Source organism: Leopardus geoffroyi, chromosome E2, assembly GCF_018350155.1.
Source record: "Leopardus geoffroyi isolate Oge1 chromosome E2, O.geoffroyi_Oge1_pat1.0, whole genome shotgun sequence".
Lineage (NCBI taxonomy): Eukaryota > Metazoa > Chordata > Mammalia > Carnivora > Felidae > Leopardus > Leopardus geoffroyi.
The window spans coordinates 47,861,669-47,882,270 of NC_059335.1; the positions used below are offsets into that span (position 1 = coordinate 47,861,669).

The 20,602-nt window shown below is 43.3% G+C and overlaps 1 protein-coding gene across 8 annotated transcripts in view; it reads left to right on the forward strand.

The window, feature by feature from the left end:
• Positions 1-1,243: 1,243 nt before the first annotated feature.
• The window catches only part of ZNF19 (zinc finger protein 19), a 29,419-nt gene continuing 10,060 nt past the window's right edge, over positions 1,244-20,602 (forward strand). Inside the window, exons 1-5 of one of the 8 annotated variants that reach the window (XM_045443444.1) lie at positions 1,525-2,500; positions 5,177-5,241; positions 7,969-8,094; positions 8,652-8,765; positions 11,876-12,121. In XM_045443444.1, the coding sequence (XP_045299400.1) occupies positions 2,415-2,500; positions 5,177-5,241; positions 7,969-8,094; positions 8,652-8,765; positions 11,876-11,937 (453 nt within the window). In that variant the 5' untranslated portion in view covers positions 1,525-2,414 and the 3' untranslated portion in view covers positions 11,938-12,121. The other 7 variants (XM_045443436.1, XM_045443441.1, XM_045443442.1 and 4 more) reach the window with 7 other exon arrangements.

Here is a 20,602-nt window from a genome sequence, read left to right on the forward strand (position 1 = left end):
AAATACCCTTGTTACTTGTGATTTATGGTATCAACAAAGTTTTGACCAAAATTGAATGAAAGTTTGGGGGCTTATATATATATATTTTTTACATATGCCTCCATGTGCTTGTGTGCCAGTTTTTAAGGTTATAGGAATATAACCTACAGGGTCCTAGTGCATATGCATTGTCAATTTTATGTGATATTGCCCAGTTGCTCTCCAAACATCAGTATATTCACATTCTCAAGAACAAACGAGTACCCACTTCCCTATATCTGCATCACTTGTTCTCCTACTTACTATTCTCTTCCTTTGGATCTTTATTAGCTGTATAATGGATATTCTGATTTTGTTCTTCATGTTTCTTCACTTCATTTGTATTTTCCATCTCTTTGTCAAACTGTGCTATAGTGTGTGTCTGTATTGTTTCACTAAAAGTTTCATCAAGTGCATCTCCTGAGGCTCCAAGAACATGAGTAGTTACCAGCTAGAAGCCTGGTTGTATCAGAGCAATAGACTAGGCAGAAGTCTGCCTAGAGTCAAAGTTCCCTTTGTATTGTTACTACATATTTGAATTTGAACTGAATCACAGAGCCTATAGTCAGACCTCATCAGGACCTGCTATTTATCTGTCTATGGAGATGTAGGACTGGAAGCGTTTGCAGATGCCCAAGTGATGTTAAGGCTGCAGTGACTGAGTTAGGACAATGAGAGATAAAAGTCAGGGTCATAATGCAAAGATAGCCAAGAAGCCTCCTACATCACTGTGAGATCTCTGATATTTCATCTTCCTAGGATTCAGTTCCCTCAGTGGTATAATAGATTTGGGGGTGAAGAAGGCAAATCTCCTAACATTTTGTTCTTTGTCAAGCCAAGGGCACTAAGACAGAATAAACATTGTCGATTTTGGAGCAGTTTGGGCGCTGATGATGCGTAATAAGAAATTAAGAATATGTAATGATTAATATCTAAAGAGGTACATCTAGAAGGCTAAGTAAATGTATTCATATAACCGTGCTTGTGTGTGTCTGTAGTTACAGCTGATTCCCGTTGCAGAATAGCTTGTAATAATGTTAACGGCAGAGTTATGAATAATACTGCCTCTGCTCTTCATTATTGTGCCTAAGCCCTTTTAATAGCCTCCTAACTGCTCTCCTGCCTAACTTAAATCCATTTTTCACACTGCAGTTAAAACTCGATAGATCTACAATGAAATCCAACTTGATCCAATGAGCAGAACCAGCTTGTGTACCGCCAAATAAGAGAATCCCCAGATGCTAGCGCTCATCCAGGATGACCTTTGGTTTCCTCTACCCGGTGGGAAGGTTGAAAGGCTGTGCGACCGCAAGCTCCTCCGAGAGAGACGCCTGCCTCCTCCCAGGGGTCGGCCCAGAGGGAACCGGAAGAAACCCGAAAAATCGCCAGAATCCTAGAGGGGAGGAAGCGCGGAGCGAGAGACGCGCCAGGCGATGACGCACTTCTGGCGCGCCTCCTGCCCCATGTCAGCAGTCCGCCGGCAGCCGCCGGCCGCGGGAGGTGAGTGCGGAATGAGAGCCTTCTGTCCCGCGCCCCAGGCTGGCTGCTCCTAGATTCCCGAGGCCTCTGGGGGAGGCCTACCTGGAATGGAGTCGGGTGATGGCGTGGCTCCCGAGGAGAACGAGGCGGTCTGCTAGCTGTCCCACCCTTCCCCGCACTCCCTTCACTCGTCGCCGCGACCGCATAAGGAAATGGGGGTTGAGGGTGTGGGCCGCCAGTGGAAAATGTAGCCCCCTCGGATGACCCACATGCTACAGTTCTAGTTCGTTACCCCACTGAGCGCTTATTAAGTGCAGTGTAGTTCAGGTTCCGGGGATGCAGCAATCAGTGAGACAGCCGCAGGGAACTTTCAGCCCAATGGGGAAGTGGATATTAATAAATTCTGATCATACCTCTGCCCCTGCTCATAATGACCCCATTGATTTTGGGCAGAAGCACGTTCCGAATATTCACGGGCCCTCTTGGCTTGGCGTCGCGCAGCTTCTTCATCCTCGGCCTTGCAGCCCACTCCCCTTCCCCTGTTACAGGCTCCTTGGCCTTGTAAAACGTGGTTCTTCGTTCAGTATGTCCCCCTGCCCCCGCCGCCGCTGTTGTGGGCTAGTTAATTCCACTTCTCAAGTCTTCCTCGGTTAGGGCATTCCCCCTGCTTTCAGTAGCACTGTTGACATCATCATGGGGTTGCAGACCACCATATACCTTAGCACTTAACACAGTTGTAACCTCACACTTATTTTAGTGCAAGTCACACAAGAACAAGAAGTTTCTTTCCTGTGTTTGAATCCCTAGTGCTAACCAAATTCCCGTGCACAGAGTCTACCTCAGTAAACATTGACGGAGAGGGCAAGCAAATATATTTGTAATTGCAGTGTAAGATACTTGATATAAGAAAAGGATACATGTCCAGCAGATCTGACTTAATTTGGATCTTCCAGGATATGACTTTCCAATTGAGATCTGAAGCTGTGAAAGGAGTTGTTAACAGGTTAAAAAGGGGGCAAGTCGGGAAAGGCTATTAGAGGCAGGGGGAACAGCATATGCTAGGACATATTTGGGACCCATTCAGCCATTTAATACTTGTGTTATGACATTTCTTTTAATTAAAAAACTAATTCAATTTCTAGTTAGAAAATTAGGGAAATAAAATGGCAGAAAAATAAAAATCATGAATAAGACTACCATTCAGAGATACTGTTTTAAAATTTTATCTGTTGAATGGTTTTGTAGATATAAGTACATATGTATGATTTTTACACACTTGAAAGTTGAAATATGAAATTTTTTTACCTGGATTTGAATATTTTCCTATGTTGTGAAATATTCTACAGAATGATTTGTGGGGTTTTTTGTTTTTTTGTTTTTTTTTAATTTTAGAGTGCAAGCAAGGGAGAGGCAAGCAAGAGAGAGTAGAGAAAATCTTATGTAGGCTCCATGCCCAGCGTGGAGCCAGACATGGGGCTTGATCCTATGACACTAGGATCATGACCTGAGTGGAAATCGAGTAGGACACTCAACCAACTGAGACTCCCAGGCACCCCATCACAGAATGATTTTTAATGACTACTTTGTTGTTTCTGATTTGTACCAAATTGTTGGATATTTAACTTTGTACCTTTTTCATATAAGAAATAACTGTGGTGAATGCTTATGAGCAGAAATCTTTGGACACATCTCAGATAAATTCCTCAAGTTGGAACTTTTAAAAATTGGGTTTAGGGGCGCTTGGGTGGCTAAGTCAGTTGAGTATCCAACTTTGGCTAGGGTTGTGATTGCACGGTTTGTGAGTTCAAGCCGCATCAGGCTCTGTGCTGACCGCTCAGGGCCTAGACCCTAGTGTGGATTCTGTGTCTCCCTCTCTCTCTGCCCCTTCCCTGCTCCTGCTCTGTGTGTCTCTCTCTAAAAAATAAATAAACATTGAAAAAAATTGGTTTTAATATTTAACTACCTAGGGGCACCTGGGTGGCTCAGTCGGTTAAGCCTCTGACTTTGGCTCAGGTTGTGATCTCACGGTTCATGGGTTTGAGCCCGGCATCGGGTTCTGTGCTGACAGCTCAGAGCCTGGAGCCTGCTTGGGGTTCTGTGTCTCCCTCTCTCTCTGCCCCTCCCCTGCTCACACTCTGTCTCTCTCAAAACTGAACAAATGTTAAAAAAAATTTTAATAAAAATAAATAAAATTGAACTACCTAAGCAAATTTAAATAGTAGTACATGTGTGTGGTAAGAAAAAGAATTACCTGGGGTGCCTGGGTGGCTCAGTCAGTTTAGTGACTCTTGATTTTGGCCTAGGTCATGGTCCCAGGGTTGTGGGATTGGGCACCAAGCTGGGTGTGGAATCTGCTTAAGATTCTCTCTCTCTCTCTCTCTCTCTCTCTCTCTCTCTCCCTCTCTCCCCTTAGCCCGCTCATACTCTCTTTCTTTCTAAAATTAGAAAAACAAAACAAAAACAAAATAACAACCAAATATGGCTCTTGAAATTTGGCAAACTTGGCATAAAATCCAAGTTTGACCATCTATTCTTTGTGTGAACTTAGTGAAGTGCCTTAATCTTTTAGCTTCTGTTTACTCATCTGTTTGGAGAGGTCGGTGGGTGGGGAATGACCCAAAAACCTAAATCTCATTTAAAAGAATATTGTGAGGTTAAATGAGAAGATGTGTATAAAACATTTAAGCATGGTGCTGAGCATGTACAAGCTCTTAATGAAAGGAAGCTATAACTAAATTTGTATCTTAGTTTGTAGGAAGGTCAGCGTTTACAAAAAGTTTAATATTGATTGTTTCCATCCAGGATCATGTTTTGCCTTTTCATTTATGTTTCTCAGTAATATTTTTGATTTTCTTTACATGAATTTGTTATGTTTCTTATATTAAAAAAATTTTTTTTAATGTTTAATTTATTTTTGAGACAGAGACAGAGCATGAGCAGGGGAGGGACAGAGAGAGAGACAGAATCCGAGGCAGGCTCCAGGTTCTTAGCTGTCAGCACAGAGCCTGATGTGGGGCTTGAACTCATGAGCTGTGAGATCATGACCTGAGCCACCCAGGTGCCCTTGTAATGTAATGTTTTTTATTAAGTTTATTCTTGGCTTTTTTTTTTTTTTTTTTTAAGGTTTATTTAGAGAGATCGAGCACAAGCTGGGGATGGGCAGAGAGAGAGAATGAGTGGGAGAATCCCAAGCAGGCTCCTTGTGGTCAGTATACAGAACTCAAAGCTGGGCTCAAACTCACAAAACCATGAGATCATGATTTGAGCTGAAATCAAGAGTCAGATGCTTAACTGAGCCACCCATGTGCTCCCTTGGCTTTTTTTTTTTTTTTTAAGGTTTGATTTGTTTTGCTTTTGTTTGTATGTATTTTTGACCCACTATATTGTTTTACCTAGAAAAGATAGCACTACCTAGTGGTTATGAATACAGCTCTTGTGGCCTAAGATAATTACTGAAACCCTCTAAGTCTCATTTATTTTTTTTTTTGGCAAAATGAGGACAATAGTTTTACATATCTGCTAGTACTATAATGAATGGAAAGTGCTTAGCTCTGAAGCTGGCATATTGCAAGGTAGAGTGAATGTCAGTTGTTATTAGCAGCTAATGCAGGTTTGCAAGTTTAAAGGAAAGTCACTGCCTGGGTCAATCTCACTCTTGGTTCTCTTCTTCTTCCCTCAGCCCCTGCCCTTCATTGAGAGGGAGCTCTGGTGATGGCAGCCATGCGCCTGAAGACCTGGCGCCAGGTGAGCTGAGACTCCCTCAGATCCTTCAAGAAATCTTATTTCAGTGAAATGAGAGATAAGAGGGTCAATTCTGGCAAAAGCGTTAGAGCCAAAGCAGATGCCCCTGTTCATCCACACAGTGGGACTGGATGCTCGGGGAGAGAGCTGATGATGACAGACTGAGACTCCAGGGTGCAGGAAACAATGGCTGGAGATGGCTAGAGAGAGTAGGAATCAGAAGTACAGCCTCATGCCCTGCCAGAATCTCTGCTGAGCTGGAGGGCCCCCAGGTTCAGTAGGGACCCCGTGAGATATGGGACTCAGGCTGATGGTAGAGATATCCAGTGTTTGGTGGGAGTGTTCAAGATTAACAAGGTTGCAAGGTTCTTGGGAGGCAGGACCAGAGGGATGGTAAGGGGAAGAAAAGAAGGGGGCCTATACCATTTGTCTTCCAAAAAGAGAGCGAAGTTGGGGGTTCAGGATCAGTGATGAAAGAATTGGTTCAGGAAGGGCACGTGAATGTCTATCTCTCTCTCTCTCTCTTTTTTTTTTTTAATGAATGTCTGTCTTGAGAGTCAGTTGAGGGAAGCAGCATGCTGCAATATGAAACATGGTACTAGGTGATAGGAAATTTCAGAGTAATTTCCCCATCAGCCCTCCAGGGCATTGTAACTTTGAGCTAATCTCTTGACCTCTTTGTGCTTCAGCTGACCTCATCTGTCAGATGGCAGGAATGCTATTCATTCCAGGTTAGGGAAAAAGATTCTGCCAGGTGCCTTTCAGCTCTGCAGTGTGGTGGGTTGTTCAGTACTGCTTGATGGGCTCTGTCTTCTTGGGACTTCTCTATGTCACATCTCAGCATCTGTGATCTTATCCCAAGTACCGTTCCCAGATCATCCATTGTCTGTGGGTTCCTTTTGGCTAATATCGCTTTGCCTGGAAGCCTAATCTCAACACATCAAAGCATAACTCATTGTATCCCTTGCCCCTCCCATTCCTCCTGCACTTCTGCCAATTGCTAGTATCCCCATGCCACTATCCCTGGTCACCATTTTTAGATTTTTAGTCATTATTGACTGTTCAGTCTCCTTTGTCACCTTGTCCATTCAATCCAAATCCTGTTTTTCCTGTCTCAGCAACCATTTGTCTCTTCTTTATATGGTTCTCCTGATTTTATCATCCTTTTCCTGGATATTGTCAGCAGAGCCTGTCAACAGTTTCCTTTGTCTTGTCTTGGGCTTTCTTGTCATCTGACATTTATTGCCTATAGAGCTCAGGCTCAGGTTCTTGAATTTGAGTTTGTTGTTGTATGATGATCCATCTAAGAGCTTTAACCCAGAGAGTTGAAGTCAGATTGGCATTTTACAATGATCGTAATAGGTGTTGGACAGAAGGTGGACTTGGGTGATAAACCTGGAGTTAGGGACCATTGCCTTGGTCCAAAGGACAGTTGCTGAGGACTTGAATTATGTGGTGATTAATGATGTTGCATAGGCATCAGATCCAAGAAATATTTAGGGGATAGAATTGGCAGCATTTGATTGCTGATTGCTTACCAGAACTAAGCAGTGGCTAGGGGGATAGTTGAGAATGATGCTCAGGTTTCCAGCCAGGAAGACCAAGCTGAAAGTGGTGCTTCTGATTGAGACAGAGGATCAAGATAATGACCAGCATCAGGTTTGAGCACTTAGTGTTTGTTTCTCCTTGTATTAGGCCGGTCATATGAATTAGAAGTAGCCATTTTAGGGAGGGTGACGAGTTCAGAATTGGACATGTCAGGAACATAACTGACATGTAGATCACTAGGGCATCTGAGGCAGGCATGTGACTGATGCCAGGACCATGTGAGACCTTGGAGGGAGGATCATGTCCACAAGGGGAAGGCACCAGGGAGACGAGAAGGACCACATTGGTGCTGTCTGAGAAGGAAGACTTTGGGCTGGTAGGCATTTTGGTTGATGGAGGACATAATATTTGAGAAATATAAAGAGAGATAGCCAAAGAGCCACCTAGAAGCAGTTAGAATCAGGAAACACTTTGTCCTAGGAAGACTCCCTGGAGGTGAGGATGCTCTTCCAACACCAGAGTCCTTTCTGCTGGAGGGGCTCAAGAAGGGGCAGCACAGCCCCCTTTTGTTAAGGGTGGAGGGGTGGTGGCACAGCCAGGTTGTGCATCAGGTGAAGGTTTCAGGGAACAGGGCCCTTTCTGACAAACCATGACTGTTCCCAGTAGGTGGGTGTGAGGATTGGGGTAGGGCAGACAGATGTGGACAAACAGCAGCACTCTGGGTAAGTGCAGAGAGCAGGATGGATGGGCTGGACTCTCATCAGTAAAGTGAGGACAGGTAGCAGGGACATTGAGGGATGTCACCCATGAGAGGTACAGTTGGAGTCCAATCATCTGTTCATGGAGTATCTGAAAGACCAGAAGAGCATGCGCAGAAATGATGAGGGTTTACTTCAGGAGGGTGAATTTGTAAAAGATACTCTGTTTTAGTTTTCTGTGTTGTGACGTTGTCTCTAGTAATAGTCTCATGTGCAGTTAGAAGAGGCTCTGATAGTGAAGGCAGTCTTGGAGTTGCTGGCTGTAGGTGTGGTCATTCATCAGCACTCAGGGCTGTGTCCTGTCACTCCTCATTTCCTGTCCATCACGGGACTCTCCCTCAGCCCCTACACTGTCCCCTGGGCCCCACACTCTGGCTCTGAGCCAGAGGATTGGCTCTGGTGCAGCAGGAACCTCTTGTTTTAGGAGGTGGTGACCTTCGAGGATTGGCTATCTACTTCACCTGGACAGAATGGGCTGGCCTTTCTTCTGCACAAAGGGACCTGTACAGGGAAGTGATGCTGACAAATTATGGGAACTTAACTTCCCTGGGTAAGGCCACTTTGCCTTTGGGACTCAGACTCATTGGACAAGGGTAGGGTGGATTGTGACACGAATCTCACAACCTTTCACATATTTGCAGGGGCAAAAATTCCTAAACCCTCAGCCCCAGAATATGTCAGGCAGGGATGGAGGGGGAAGTCTGAGGTTACTTTGGGTCTAATGTGGGTTTGGCCATTCTCTGGTGAGAACAATTCCCATCATAGGGCTTCTGTGAAGGGCACTATGGGAAAGAAACATCCTCTGTTGAAGTTCATGCCTTCAGTTCTCCCTGTGATCTAAGGAAGACATCCCTCGTTGCTTTTCCGTGCTTGCAATGTCTTACAGGATCTCACAGACAAACTCTGCATGGTTTTTTACGAAGAGGTCACAAATGCTTAGTTTCCTCTTGATCAAAAATTCCCCACCCTCCAGCCCACTTCTGTGGGCCTTATCCTTACTGAGCTGCTTTGGGGTTTCCTCCTCCGACTGTAGACACAAGGTTACAGGGTACCTCAGGAGCACTAACGCGAACTCCCCTCCAGCACCATTTTCTTCCTCCTTTGCAGGATACCCTGTTTGCAGACTTGCCCTGATGTCACTTCTGGAGGAAGGGGATTTGTCTTGGGGCCTGGAGACACAGGATGATCCACCTGCAGAGAGTACCAATGATGTCTGTCAAGGTAGGTGAGGCAGGTTTAGAACCATCAACGACAGTCCTTTGTTAGATGCATGGTTTACAAGTTTTAGAGCACTTGCTGTGTGCCAAAATGGAACTTCTTGGAGAAGCTCTGGAGGATACTAGTTATGGAGACCGATGTAGAGGGCTAAAACGGAGAGAATGTGTTAAGTGCTGGTGGTATATACGCAGCAGGCTGTGGGACACAGCAGGAGAGGTTAGAGGACTTCTCACTTAGAAGATCAGGTAACACTCCTTCAGTGGCAGGCCATGTGTTCTGTGTTCAGCATGTAAGAATGCATTGCAGAAGAAGTGGGAAGGGAAGATAGTCTGGCTGGAGGAAGGGAATAATAAAAGATCCAATATAATTTCTGGCATAATATAATATCTGGAAAAGGACTAGAATTTGGAGTATATAAACAACTCTCAAATTCAGCAATAAAAACAAACAGGCGGTTAGAAAATGTGTGAAGGGTATGAAGAGATGTTTCACCAAAGAGAACACAGAAATGAAAAGATGCTTGACATTAGCCATTAGGAAAATGCAATTTAAAACCACAGTGAGATATCACTACACCCTAATCATGTATATCACCATAAAATTGTGAAGAGCTTCATGGTTTGATGTGCAGGAGAATTACCTGGGGAGTGTTATTTTAAAATGGATATTTCTGAGGTCCACCTGTGAGCATTTATTCTTCTTTTTAAGTTAGCGTTCAAGAACATGTGGCTTAGGGGGTGCCCTGCGTCGGGCTCTGTGTTGATCAGTAGTCAACATAGAGCCTGATTGGGAGTCTCTCTCACTTTCTGCCCCAACCCACACCCCAAAATAGATGAACTTTAAAAAGAAAAAGAACATGAGGCTTAGGACTGAAAGCCTAAGTAGGACTTCCTTTTGTTGACTTCTGTGTTGTTAACATGGTAGCCACTAGCTATGTGTGCTTTATTAAATTACTCTTAAGCACTAGAAGGGGGGCTAATTCAAGGTGAAATGTCCTAAAAGTATAAAATACCATATTTTGAAGATTTAGTACAAAAAAAGTATAAATGATCTCATTTATAATTTTTATGTTGACTTTATGTTGAAACAGTATTTTGGATATATTGGGTTAAATAAAATATTTTTATTTTTGAGTGAAAGATTTCTGCTCACAATCCGCTACATCTATTTCATGACCCACTAGTGGTTCTCAGCCAATTAAAAAGAAAAATCAAGCTAGTCTGGGAAAGATAACTACCCTCCATTGGACCTGAATAGCGAAGTAAGAAGAAGTGAAAGGGGAGAAGGGAGAGGAAGTACCTGCTGACCTCCGCTAGAGGAGTGGGAAGAGCTGCCTGGAGAGGAGAGGCGCAGCCCTAAAGGGAAGGTGGGAAATGGGCGCCACCGTGTGGGAGTGGAGCGCGAGGAGGTTGAGGAGCACCTTTGAGGCCGTCTTGGTTTTCCCAGTGAGGAAGAGGTGGCAGTGACTGGAGAGTTAGGTAAGGGAGCAGGTGGGGCTTTAGGGAGAGTTGTGATTGCTTGGAAGAACCGCTGTGGGGAACCTGATCAGTCGAATGATAGGGTTCTAGGGTGTCAGGGAAGGAGAAGGGTTTCCTTGTCATGTGTTATTCTAATCTGGATAATGTGACACTTGCTTTTTACCAAACAGCAAGAGAAATTGAGAATTGATTTCCAGGCTCCACATTATTCTGGTCACTGTGCTTCAGATTATTTTGCTGTTCACAGTTTCATCTGTCTCCTTGTTCCTGTGTCCCAGCATTTCCCTTCTGAAGAAGCCCACTCAAATTCACACACACAGAGAACTTGGTAGATAACCCCCACTCCCTATTAAAATAGAACTTCTCAGGGGCACCTGCGTGGCTCAGTCTCTTAAGCATCTGACTCTTGGTTTGGGAACAGGTTAGGATCTCATGGTTGGTGAGTTCAAGCCCTGCCTCAGGCTCTGTGCTGACAGCGTGGAGCCTGCTTGGAATTTTCTCTCTCACTCTGTCTCTGCCCTTTCCCCGCTCACTCTCTCTTTCGAAATAAATAATCTTAAAAAACATTTTGAAAAAGGGAAATATTAACCAAAGCAAGTAGATCAGCCATTATAACAAAGATACAATTATTTTTGAGCCATAATAATTATATTATTGCAGTATATAAGTTGTATGCTTGTGTATACAGAGTAGCAGTTATTCAATCATTTATTTTATTGTATTTATTTAGTACCTACTGTGTGCCAAGAATTGCTCAAGACACCCAGGATATAGCAAGAAAGAAAACAAAGCCCCTGCTCTCCTGAAGCTTATGTTCTAGTGGTTTAAGATCAAGGACAGCTAATTTGTAAAGAAAAGGAAAGATAAACAAGCATTCTGCACATAATTTTATTGTGCAAAAGGCATAAAAATGCTAATATCTGCTTTTAGCATACTAATGTTTAATTAACAAGTGTACAGATTGATAAAGATCAACACTTAAATATGAAATTGAACTCAAAGTTAAAAAAAAAAATGGATCGAATTTTAACAAACTTAATTAAAATGTCATCTTCCAGTCTTTGGAAATACAAATGTCAGTGGACAGGCTGTTATTGTTGTCTGTTTCTCACCTGAGGTTTTCCTGTTCCTCACTATGCAAAAGGGGGCATTGTGCAGTCTCCTGCCTCAAAGCAAGTTGTCCCCTTTCCGACTAGCTGAGCAGACACGTTTTGAGTCCCAACAACAGCACACACGCAGCCATTTCTAACAGTTGGATGGCATACACTCAACTCTTGTAGCCCATCAGGTGTTGCCTCTTGTTCTTAGATCCCGTGCTGCTTCTTCCATGAGCATTTTCAAGCATTTAAGTACTATGAAGTCACAAGTTAATAGGGACATGAAGGTCTGGAGAAGCTTAGGAAGTAGTCTTCATTGTTGGAAAGTGTAGTGACCTGGGTTCAAAATCTCATTTCCTGTTCCACAGCTTCTATTTTCGGCCTCTGTCATATTTAGCTCTTCCAGTTTAATAGGTTTATATTTCTGGCAGGCTACATGGAGGTTGGGATAGTAATCTCTAAAGGTCCTATAATTTCAGTGCTCTGTTGTTTCTAGTATAATTCTCAGGTGGCATGTGTCTTCCATTTCTCATGTCAGATGCTGAGACCAACACTGACAGTCCACATCAACACAGGGAATTTCTGAAGAAAGAAATGTGATGATATCACGTGGGCTGCTACAGAGTGTTTCTCGGGAAAGTGAATTTCCAGGAACATGTGAACTGGAGAAACACCAGGAAATCTCCACAACGAAAAATATTAAAAGAAAGGATGAGAGAATCTTCTGTGCAAGGAAACCCTTCAGATGTGAGGAATGTGGGAGATGCTTCAGCTTTTTTTCTTACTATGTTAGACACCAGAGAATCCACACTAGGGAGAAACCCTACCCATGTGAGGAGTGTGGGAAATCCTTTAATGGCAATTCTTCATTAATTCGGCACCAGAGAATCCACACTGGAGAGAAACCCTATCAGTGTGAAGAATGTGGGCAAGCCTTCAAGAATAGTGCCAATCTAATCAGGCACCAGAGAATCCACAGTGGGGACAGACCTTATCTCTGCAAGGAGTGTGGAAATGGCTTCCCCAGTAGTTCTGAGTTGGTTATACACCAGAGAATCCACACTGGGGAGAAACCTTATGAGGGTAAGAAGTGTGGAAAAACTTTCACTGTTAAGTCAACACTAAGTCGGCATCAGAGAATCTACAGTGGAGACAAATCATACGAGTGTCTCAAGTGTGGGAAAACCTTTAGGACTTCCTCTCAGCTACATCATCCTGAGTATGACCACCCTAGGGAGAAGCCTGTACTGGACCTTGGTTCCTTTGGCCTGCCAGCATTTTTTACCCCCTTTTCATGGTAATTACTGCCTTCCCTTTTTTGGAAAGCTACTCTTCGCTCCCTCAACAATTGATGTGGTATAGGTGTGGCTCTGTTCCCCACTGCAAGGGTGGTACTTGTGGTCTAGTCTAGCCCATCTATACTCTTCCTTCCCTCTGCCACAATGATAGGTTCAAGTGACCAGGTTCATCCATTTTTCCATCTTTCTCCAGATTTGGGAATTGACTTATACAGCATTGCTAGAAGTAGCTATGAGGCTGTTCTTTTTCTGTGCTTTGGAACAGTTTCAGAAGCCTAGCAGTTATCTGTTCCTTGGAAATCTGGAAAAAAAAAAAAAAATCCACCTAATAAAGCTGGCTGGGCCAGTTGCTTTTGTTGGGGGTAGTAGAAGAGAAGAGATGTTTACTACTTTATAAGTTCTTTCTGTGGCATTGAGCCAGTTACATTGTCTATTTCTTCTTGAATCAATATTGCTAATTTATAATTTTTAAATTTTTTAAATATATTTTGAGAGAGAGAGAGAAAATGGGGGAGTGGCAGAGAGAGAGGGAGAGAGAATCCCAGTTTCTGTGCTCTCATTGTGGAGCCTAAAGCAGGACTCGAACTTAAGATGACCTGAGCTGAAACCAAGAGTCAGATGCTTAACTGACTGAGCCCAGGTGCCCCTGTAATTTATAATTTCTTACTGACACTTACAAATTATTAGCCCTGACTTTTACCCAGATAATGTATCCTGTTTAAAATATTTTCAATATATGCTCCTTGGCATTCTTAAATTTGTTGGTTGACAAAATCTGTATGGTTCTATTACTCATATATTTACATGCAAAAGCTTGACATTTATCCTTATAATGCCTAGAATAGCATGTCTGCCATTACCTTATAACCAAAGAAATGGCCTGGGTTATCCATCTAGAGCAGGGTTTCTCAAACTTGACACTATCAGCATTTGGGACCTGATAGTTTTTTGTTGGCGCTATCCTATGCACCGCAGGATGTTTAGCTTACTCAATGACTTCTGCCCACTAGATACTATTTGCAACACTCTTGCCTGCCCCCACTCATGAAAATCAAAATGGTCTCCACCCATCTAGAGAGATCCTAAGGTATGTTTTTGTAAAAATAAGGAGCCAGTCCTCTTCTTTGGATGCATGTCAGTCTGTGCCCTGTTCCCTCCCATGCCACTTTGTACTGTCAACTCCTTGTCAAGACAGTTCTCAATTCCAGATTTACCCTGCTGTCTGAAATCTTGCCCTGAGAAGACAGCTTTACCAGCTCCTTATTTGACAGCAATCCACCCAAGTGGAGAAGACACTGGGAGATCTTCTTTTAGTAATGGACTTGTAATTCTGCAGACACACCAAAAGTGATTTAGGCAAAGAAATGGTCGAAGTTACTTGAGTCAAGGTTTGTTTGTTCTAGTCATTGCAGAATATTAGCCTTTTGTTTGTTATAGCTGTCCTTTTAATAAAGGCTAACAGCCAGTAACATTTTGTGTGCTTTCCTATGCTAGGTACTCCACATTTACTCATTCCTCCCAGCAGCCTTTGAAGTAGATGCTGTTACCTTGTTTCAGTCAGGAAGTTGAAGAACAGGGAGGTTTAGTAGCTTGCCCAAAGATACAGCTAATAAGTGGAAGAGCAGAGATTCAAACCGGGGCAGTCTGACTTCAGAGCTCATGCTCTAACCATTACACGGTTTTGCCCTCCTTTCTCCACTGCTTTTTTTTCTTTTTAAGCTTTACTGTATGATTGCCATACAATTGAATCACTTTGTTGATTTCTACAAAAGGTCTTGCTGGGATTTTGATTGGATTACTTTGAATATATAGATCAATTGGGGAGAATTGACAACAATATTGAGTTTTTCAGTCGACGAATACGGTGTTTCTCTCTCTATTTATTAAGTGTTCTTTCATTTGTCATTATTTTGTAGTTCTCAGCAGGTGTATCTTAGACATGTTTTGTTAGATTTATACCTAAATATTTCATGATTTTTTTGTGTGGTGTTGTAAATGGTACTATTTTTGAAAATTTATTAAAATTGTAGCAAATTTTATTATCAGAAACTTCAGTTTCCCACTTGGCATGCGAGAGGTGGTGGGATCGATGCCCACGTTCTCCACCAAAAAAGAAAAAAGAAATTTCAGTTTCCAACAATTGGTTTTTTCTTTTTTGTACCTTGACTTTGATTCTGTGACCTTGCTAAACTCACTTGTTCATTCTAGGAGATTGTGTAGATTCTTTGGGATTTTCTCTGTGGGCAGTTTTGTCCTCTTGCAAATAGTAGCAGTTTTATTTCTTCCTTTTCAATCTATTCCCTTTCTTTCTTTTTCTGGCCTTCTTGCACTTGTTAGGACTCCCAGTATGGTGTTGAATAGTAGTGGTAAGAGCAGACATACCTGCTTTGTGCTCAATCTTGGAAGGAAGGCATTCTTTCCATCACTATTCAGTATGTTTTCAGCTGTAAGGAAGTAATCCACATCAAATCCTCTGTCATTGTAGACACTGCGACAAAACATTGAGTTTAGCTGTACGTTTTTGGGTAGCCAAGGCAAAAATGACTTCGTGCATGAAATTGAAGTCCCACTAGAACTTCAGTCCTAGGCTTTTTAGAGAGCTGGGAGGGAAGTTGATATTTTCCCCCCTACTTTAAAGTCAGGAATAACAGCAAATGTGCCATGATCACACACTATAACCTGGGTCCCCAGATCTTGCAGTGCTGTTAAAGACAGGTATCAAAGGAGTTAGAGGGAGAGCTGGGTATTCAGGTCATGAGGTGACCAGGGGAGAAGGTGGCTCCCAGTGGAATCTGAGGAGTGGCTGAAGCTTTAAGATAATTATGTTTGATGATGAGTATACATTTTCTTGTAGGTGGTATAATAGGCCTGCACCGATTAGCTATTTATTAACCCTGAAGACTCACCAAGAGACTAGACAACTGGGAGTGGAAATTACTGACTATTTAAGCAAAAAGAAGATTTCAGGATGGCTAGCTTTTCCTCATTCAAAGGTCTTAAGGACATTGGATTAGAGTCTTGGTCAGGGAAATTCATATGCAAAATTCTAGTAAATTTCTCTCTAAATATCAAGAGACCAGAGTAGTATGCACTCAGACTTATAAAATGTGAGTGACTATGCGGGCAATAGGCAACACTGTTTAACTGCTGATTCTTCCCCAGGAGTCACCTGTGACGGTACTTGTTCACCTGGCATTCACCTGCTAGAATAGTCTTGATAGAATTACTAAATGATTTGAAAAAAACACAAAACTTGTATAAAAATCAATAAAATATCATGGAGAAACAGGCACCTAAGTTCAAGCCTTGCTAGAAGGCATCTTCTAGCCACAGTTTGTGGTTTGTCCAAAGCACTTCAAAATACAACTAAAATCACACTGCTTCTCTGTGATGGCCATTTACCAGAGATAACTGAAACATTTCTCCTCACTGGGGTATTCTTTGTTGTTGTTGAGAGTTTGTGCAGTTTAAAAGTATAGCAACCCCCTCCCCCATGCAAAAAAATCCAGCTCTTCCCAAGTGTTGCCACTGAACAAACATATAGGTTTCCATTATTGTAAACAATAATAAAATTATCAACAATAAAGACTTTTTTTTTTAGAGTATACATTTGTTGGGCTTTTATTTATTTATTTTTATAATTAACATCCAAATTAGTTAGCATATAGTGCAACAGTGATTTCAGGAGGGGATTCCTTAGTGCCCCTTACCTATTTAGCCCACCCCGCCTCCCACAACCCTTCCAGTAACCCTCAGTTTGTTCTCCATGATTCTGTTCTGTTTTGTCCGCCTCACTGTTTTTATATTATTTTTGTTTCCCTTCCCTTATGTTCATCTGTTTTGTCTCTTAAAGTCCTCAGATGAGTAAAGTCATATGATTTTTGTCTTTCTCTAATTTCACTTAGCATAAGATCCTCCAGTTCCATCCACGTCGTTGCAAATGGCAAGATTTCATTCTTTTTGATTGCCGAGTAATACTCCATTGTATATACGTATATATACCACATCTTCTTTATCCATTCGTCCATCGATGGACATTTGGGCTCTTTCCATACTTTGGCTATTGTGGATAGTGCCGCTATAAAAATTGGGGTGCATGTGTCCCTTCGAAACAGCATTCCTGTATCCTGTGGATAAATGCCTAGTAGTGCAATTGCTGGGTCGTAGGGTAGTTCTATTTTTAGTTTTTTGAGGAATCTCCATACTGTTTTCCAGAGTGGCTGCACCAGCTTGCATTCCCAATATAGACTTTTTTTTTGTTTTATGTCCAGATTTAATGGATATTTACATGATGTAAATGCCCAAAATAGGTAAGTCTTTCTGTAGAGTCGGAAAGTAGATGAGTGGTTATCTAGGAATGGAGGAAGACCTCACACTGGGGATGTGTTAATCTTATGTTGCTAGCATAACAAATTACCATGAACTTTGGCTTAAGACAACACACATTTATTCTATTTATTAATTTATCTTACAGTTCTAGAAGTCAGAAGTCCAAAATGGGTTTCATGGGGCTAAATTCAAAGCGTTGGCTAAGGAGAGACTTTGTCTTCTTTGTTTTAATGTTCATTTTTAGAGAGAAAAAGGGAGAGGGGAAGAGAGAGAACCGCAAGCAGGCTCTGCACTGTCAATGTGGAGCCCACACAGAGCCCGATGTGGGGCTTGAACTCACAAACTGTGAGACTGTGACCTGACCTGAAACTAAGAGCCAGATGCTTAATCAACTAGCCACCCAGGCACCCCAGAAGAGACTTTATTTTCTTGACTTTTGCAGTTTCTAGAGATCACCTAGTTTTCTTGATTCATGGCTCTTTTCCTCCAGCTTCAAAGCCAGTAATGATAAGACTAGTTTCTCATTCTCTGTCCCCTCTGTGGTTCTCTCTTCCAGTGACCTCTCCCACTTTTAAGGACTCATCACATTGGGCCCATCTGGATAATCCAGGATAATCTTATCTTACTTATTTATTAATGCTTATTTATGTTGAGAGAGAGAGAGAGAGAGAGAGCGCGTGCATGAGAGCACATGTGGGGGAGGGGGAGGAGCAGAGAGAGATGGAGAGAGAGAAAATCCTAAGCAGTCTCCATGCTGTCAGCCTAGAGCCTGATGTGGGGCTTGAACTCACGAACCATGAGATCATGACCTGAGGGAAAACCAAGAGTTGGCCACTTAACCCACTGAGCCACCCAGGTGTCCTGGGATAATCTTATTTTAAAATCAGCTGATAAGTAATCTTAATTCCATCTGCAACCTTAATGCTTCTTTGTCACGTAACCTAACATACCAGGCCACCCAGGTGCCCCTGAGGGGAACATTATTCTGCCTATCCCAGGGAAAATGGAAAATGAATGCTAATGCTGATGGTTATGGAGTTTCTTTTTGGGAATGATGAAAATGTTCTAAAATTGATTGTGGCGATGGTTGCACAATTTTGTGAATATACCAAAAACTATTGAGTGTGCTTTGTGCTTTCAATGGATGAATTAGTATGGGATGTGAATTACATTTTAATAAAACCAAGTGTGTATGTGTATTCAGTATTTCTAAAACCGAATTCGGTAGTCTTCTTGCAGCTCCTCTTCCTGAATTCCTGAATTAACTAAATCTCAGTTAATGACACCTTCCTCTATCAGGTCAAGCAAACTTTATGGCTATTATCGATTGCTCACTCTCTCTCATATCTTATTCAATCTTTTAAAAAATCTCCACTGTTTTCACTTCCTAAACAGTTCTGCAGTAGTATCCCTTCTTCACAGTCCTGGTCTTTTTTTTTTTTTTTTTTCAACGTTTATTTATTTTTGGGACAGAGAGAGACAGAGCATGAACGGGGGAGGGGCAGAGAGAGAGGGAGACACAGAATCGGAAACAGGCTCCAGGCTCTGAGCCATCAGCCCAGAGCCTGACGCGGGGCTCGAACTCACGCACCGCGAGATCGTGACCTGGCTGAAGTCGGACACTTAACCGACTGCGCCACCCAGGCGCCCCAGTCCTGGTCTTTCTTAATGTGACTGGATCTTTACCCCTAAGGAGGACAGGTGTTTTTTTTTTTTAGTTTGGTTGTTTTTTTGGCTTTACTACTTCTTTGGCAGTGAGACGACATTTGTGGACCACTCTGAAACTAGTTATATTAAAATACAGTTAAATGGCTTAAAAAATAAACCTGATACAGTAATTAATATACGTGTCTCTACCACTGTGATGAAATCAAATGACAAGATCTAAAGGTGAGCCCTAATAACAACGACGGTAATTTCGAATTAAAGAAGAGAATAGCTCGTATTTTGAGATATCTGCATCAACTGTGAGGTGATATGAAAGTATCTGTGATTTCTATTGGTGACAAAGGCACGGTCCTGCTGATGGTACTGGGGTTTGTTGCCAACACATAATTGAAGGAAATGCTACATTTCGGTTAGAGATCAGGGAAAACCCCAGTCAGCTGCCTCTCCTTTACCGGGTCTCCGAGGACCGCGGTCCCAGCCGCGCCCGCCCGCCCCGCCTAGGGTGTGAAGCCAGAGAACCACTGAGCGGCGCGCTCTGGCTTCCTAGAGAGGAAGCACGTGAGGCGCGGGCCCCGCGGCACCGCAGTGACGCGCTTCCGGTCACGCCGCACTTTGCGCCTTTTCTGAGGTGAGTGGTGGGTTCGTTCGCCGGGTCGTCTCCGCTAGCGGCGCGCCCGTCACCGCCGGAGGAGGCTGCCGCCTTGGTCCCTGAAGCCGTGGAGGAGGCCAGTGGAGGCCGCTCGCGGGCCAGCGCCGCCCTCGCTCGGGTGCCGTCGCTCGCCCCGGCCCGCGGCGCCCGCTCTGGGACAAGGAGGCGGCGGTTGGAAAAGAGACGCCCCGTGCGCCAGACGCAGCTGTAGAGCCCTGCTCATTGGGCCAGCCACTCCTGACCTAGCAGCCGAAGGCCAGCTGGTGCTCGGGGTTCCCGGGATGCAGTTGTAGGGGACACCAGCGTGGGCTCCGCCTTCAGGGAGCTTTCCGTTTAATGGGAGTCACGTAGTCATTAAATCTGACCAGTTCACTCTACCTGTTTGTAACCCACCGGCTGCGGCCGGTTGCCTTTCGGTCGAAGACTAACGCCCTGCATGGCGTCCTCTTAATGCGACTTGTATCCGCTCGTTTTGCAGCGCACTCTCCTTGGCTCTGCTACGGCCTTCCTGGCCATTCACCTCCAGAACATGGTTTTTTTTTTTTTTTAACCTAGTTATTTCCTATCCCTAAATGTACCCATCTAGGATAGATTCCCCGGGCAGTAATCACAATTATGATCTTATTCATGAGATTCTTTGATTAATGTGTGTCTTTCCTTCAGACTGAGCTCCATGACAAAAGGGGTTACACCCTTTTCCCCTGTCTCCACTATATCTCACACTTGGCCTGGAATGAATGAAGTCTACCATAAATGTTGAGTGAAGAAAGCACAAATCAACGCAAGAGTATAATCTCTATCTGGGAGACGTGGTAATACAGGAAAGTGAACAAAGTATGAGTGGAGTGTTTAACATAGGGAGCTGACTTGGTTTGTAGAGGATGTGAAGGATGACCTGGCATTACCTGCGGGAAGGGTCAAGCTGCTGGAGAGTATCCTAGGCAGAGAGTATCCGTTAAAAAGATCCTAAGGTTGGAGCAGAGTAGTTCATACAGAGACAACAGCAGGTATAAAGATCCCGAGTTAGCATCGTAGAGGGAACGGAAAGAAGGCCAGAATGGCTAAATCAAGAAGGGTGGCATAATGTAAGGCCAGCAGGAAATTACAGCATGCAATGAAGTTAGGGAACATGCTGGTTTTGGGGCAGAATATGACCGCTTAGCAAGAATACAGTGTCTGTAGGGGATACAACTAAAATAATAACCCAGACATTTTGGCATGTTGAGGTGGCCTTTCAGGGTCCTTTGCTAATGAGTTTTGGTAATCACTGGGTCCTAGAATGGAGTGATGAGCAAAAAGATGCCTGCCCCAAGGCCCAAGA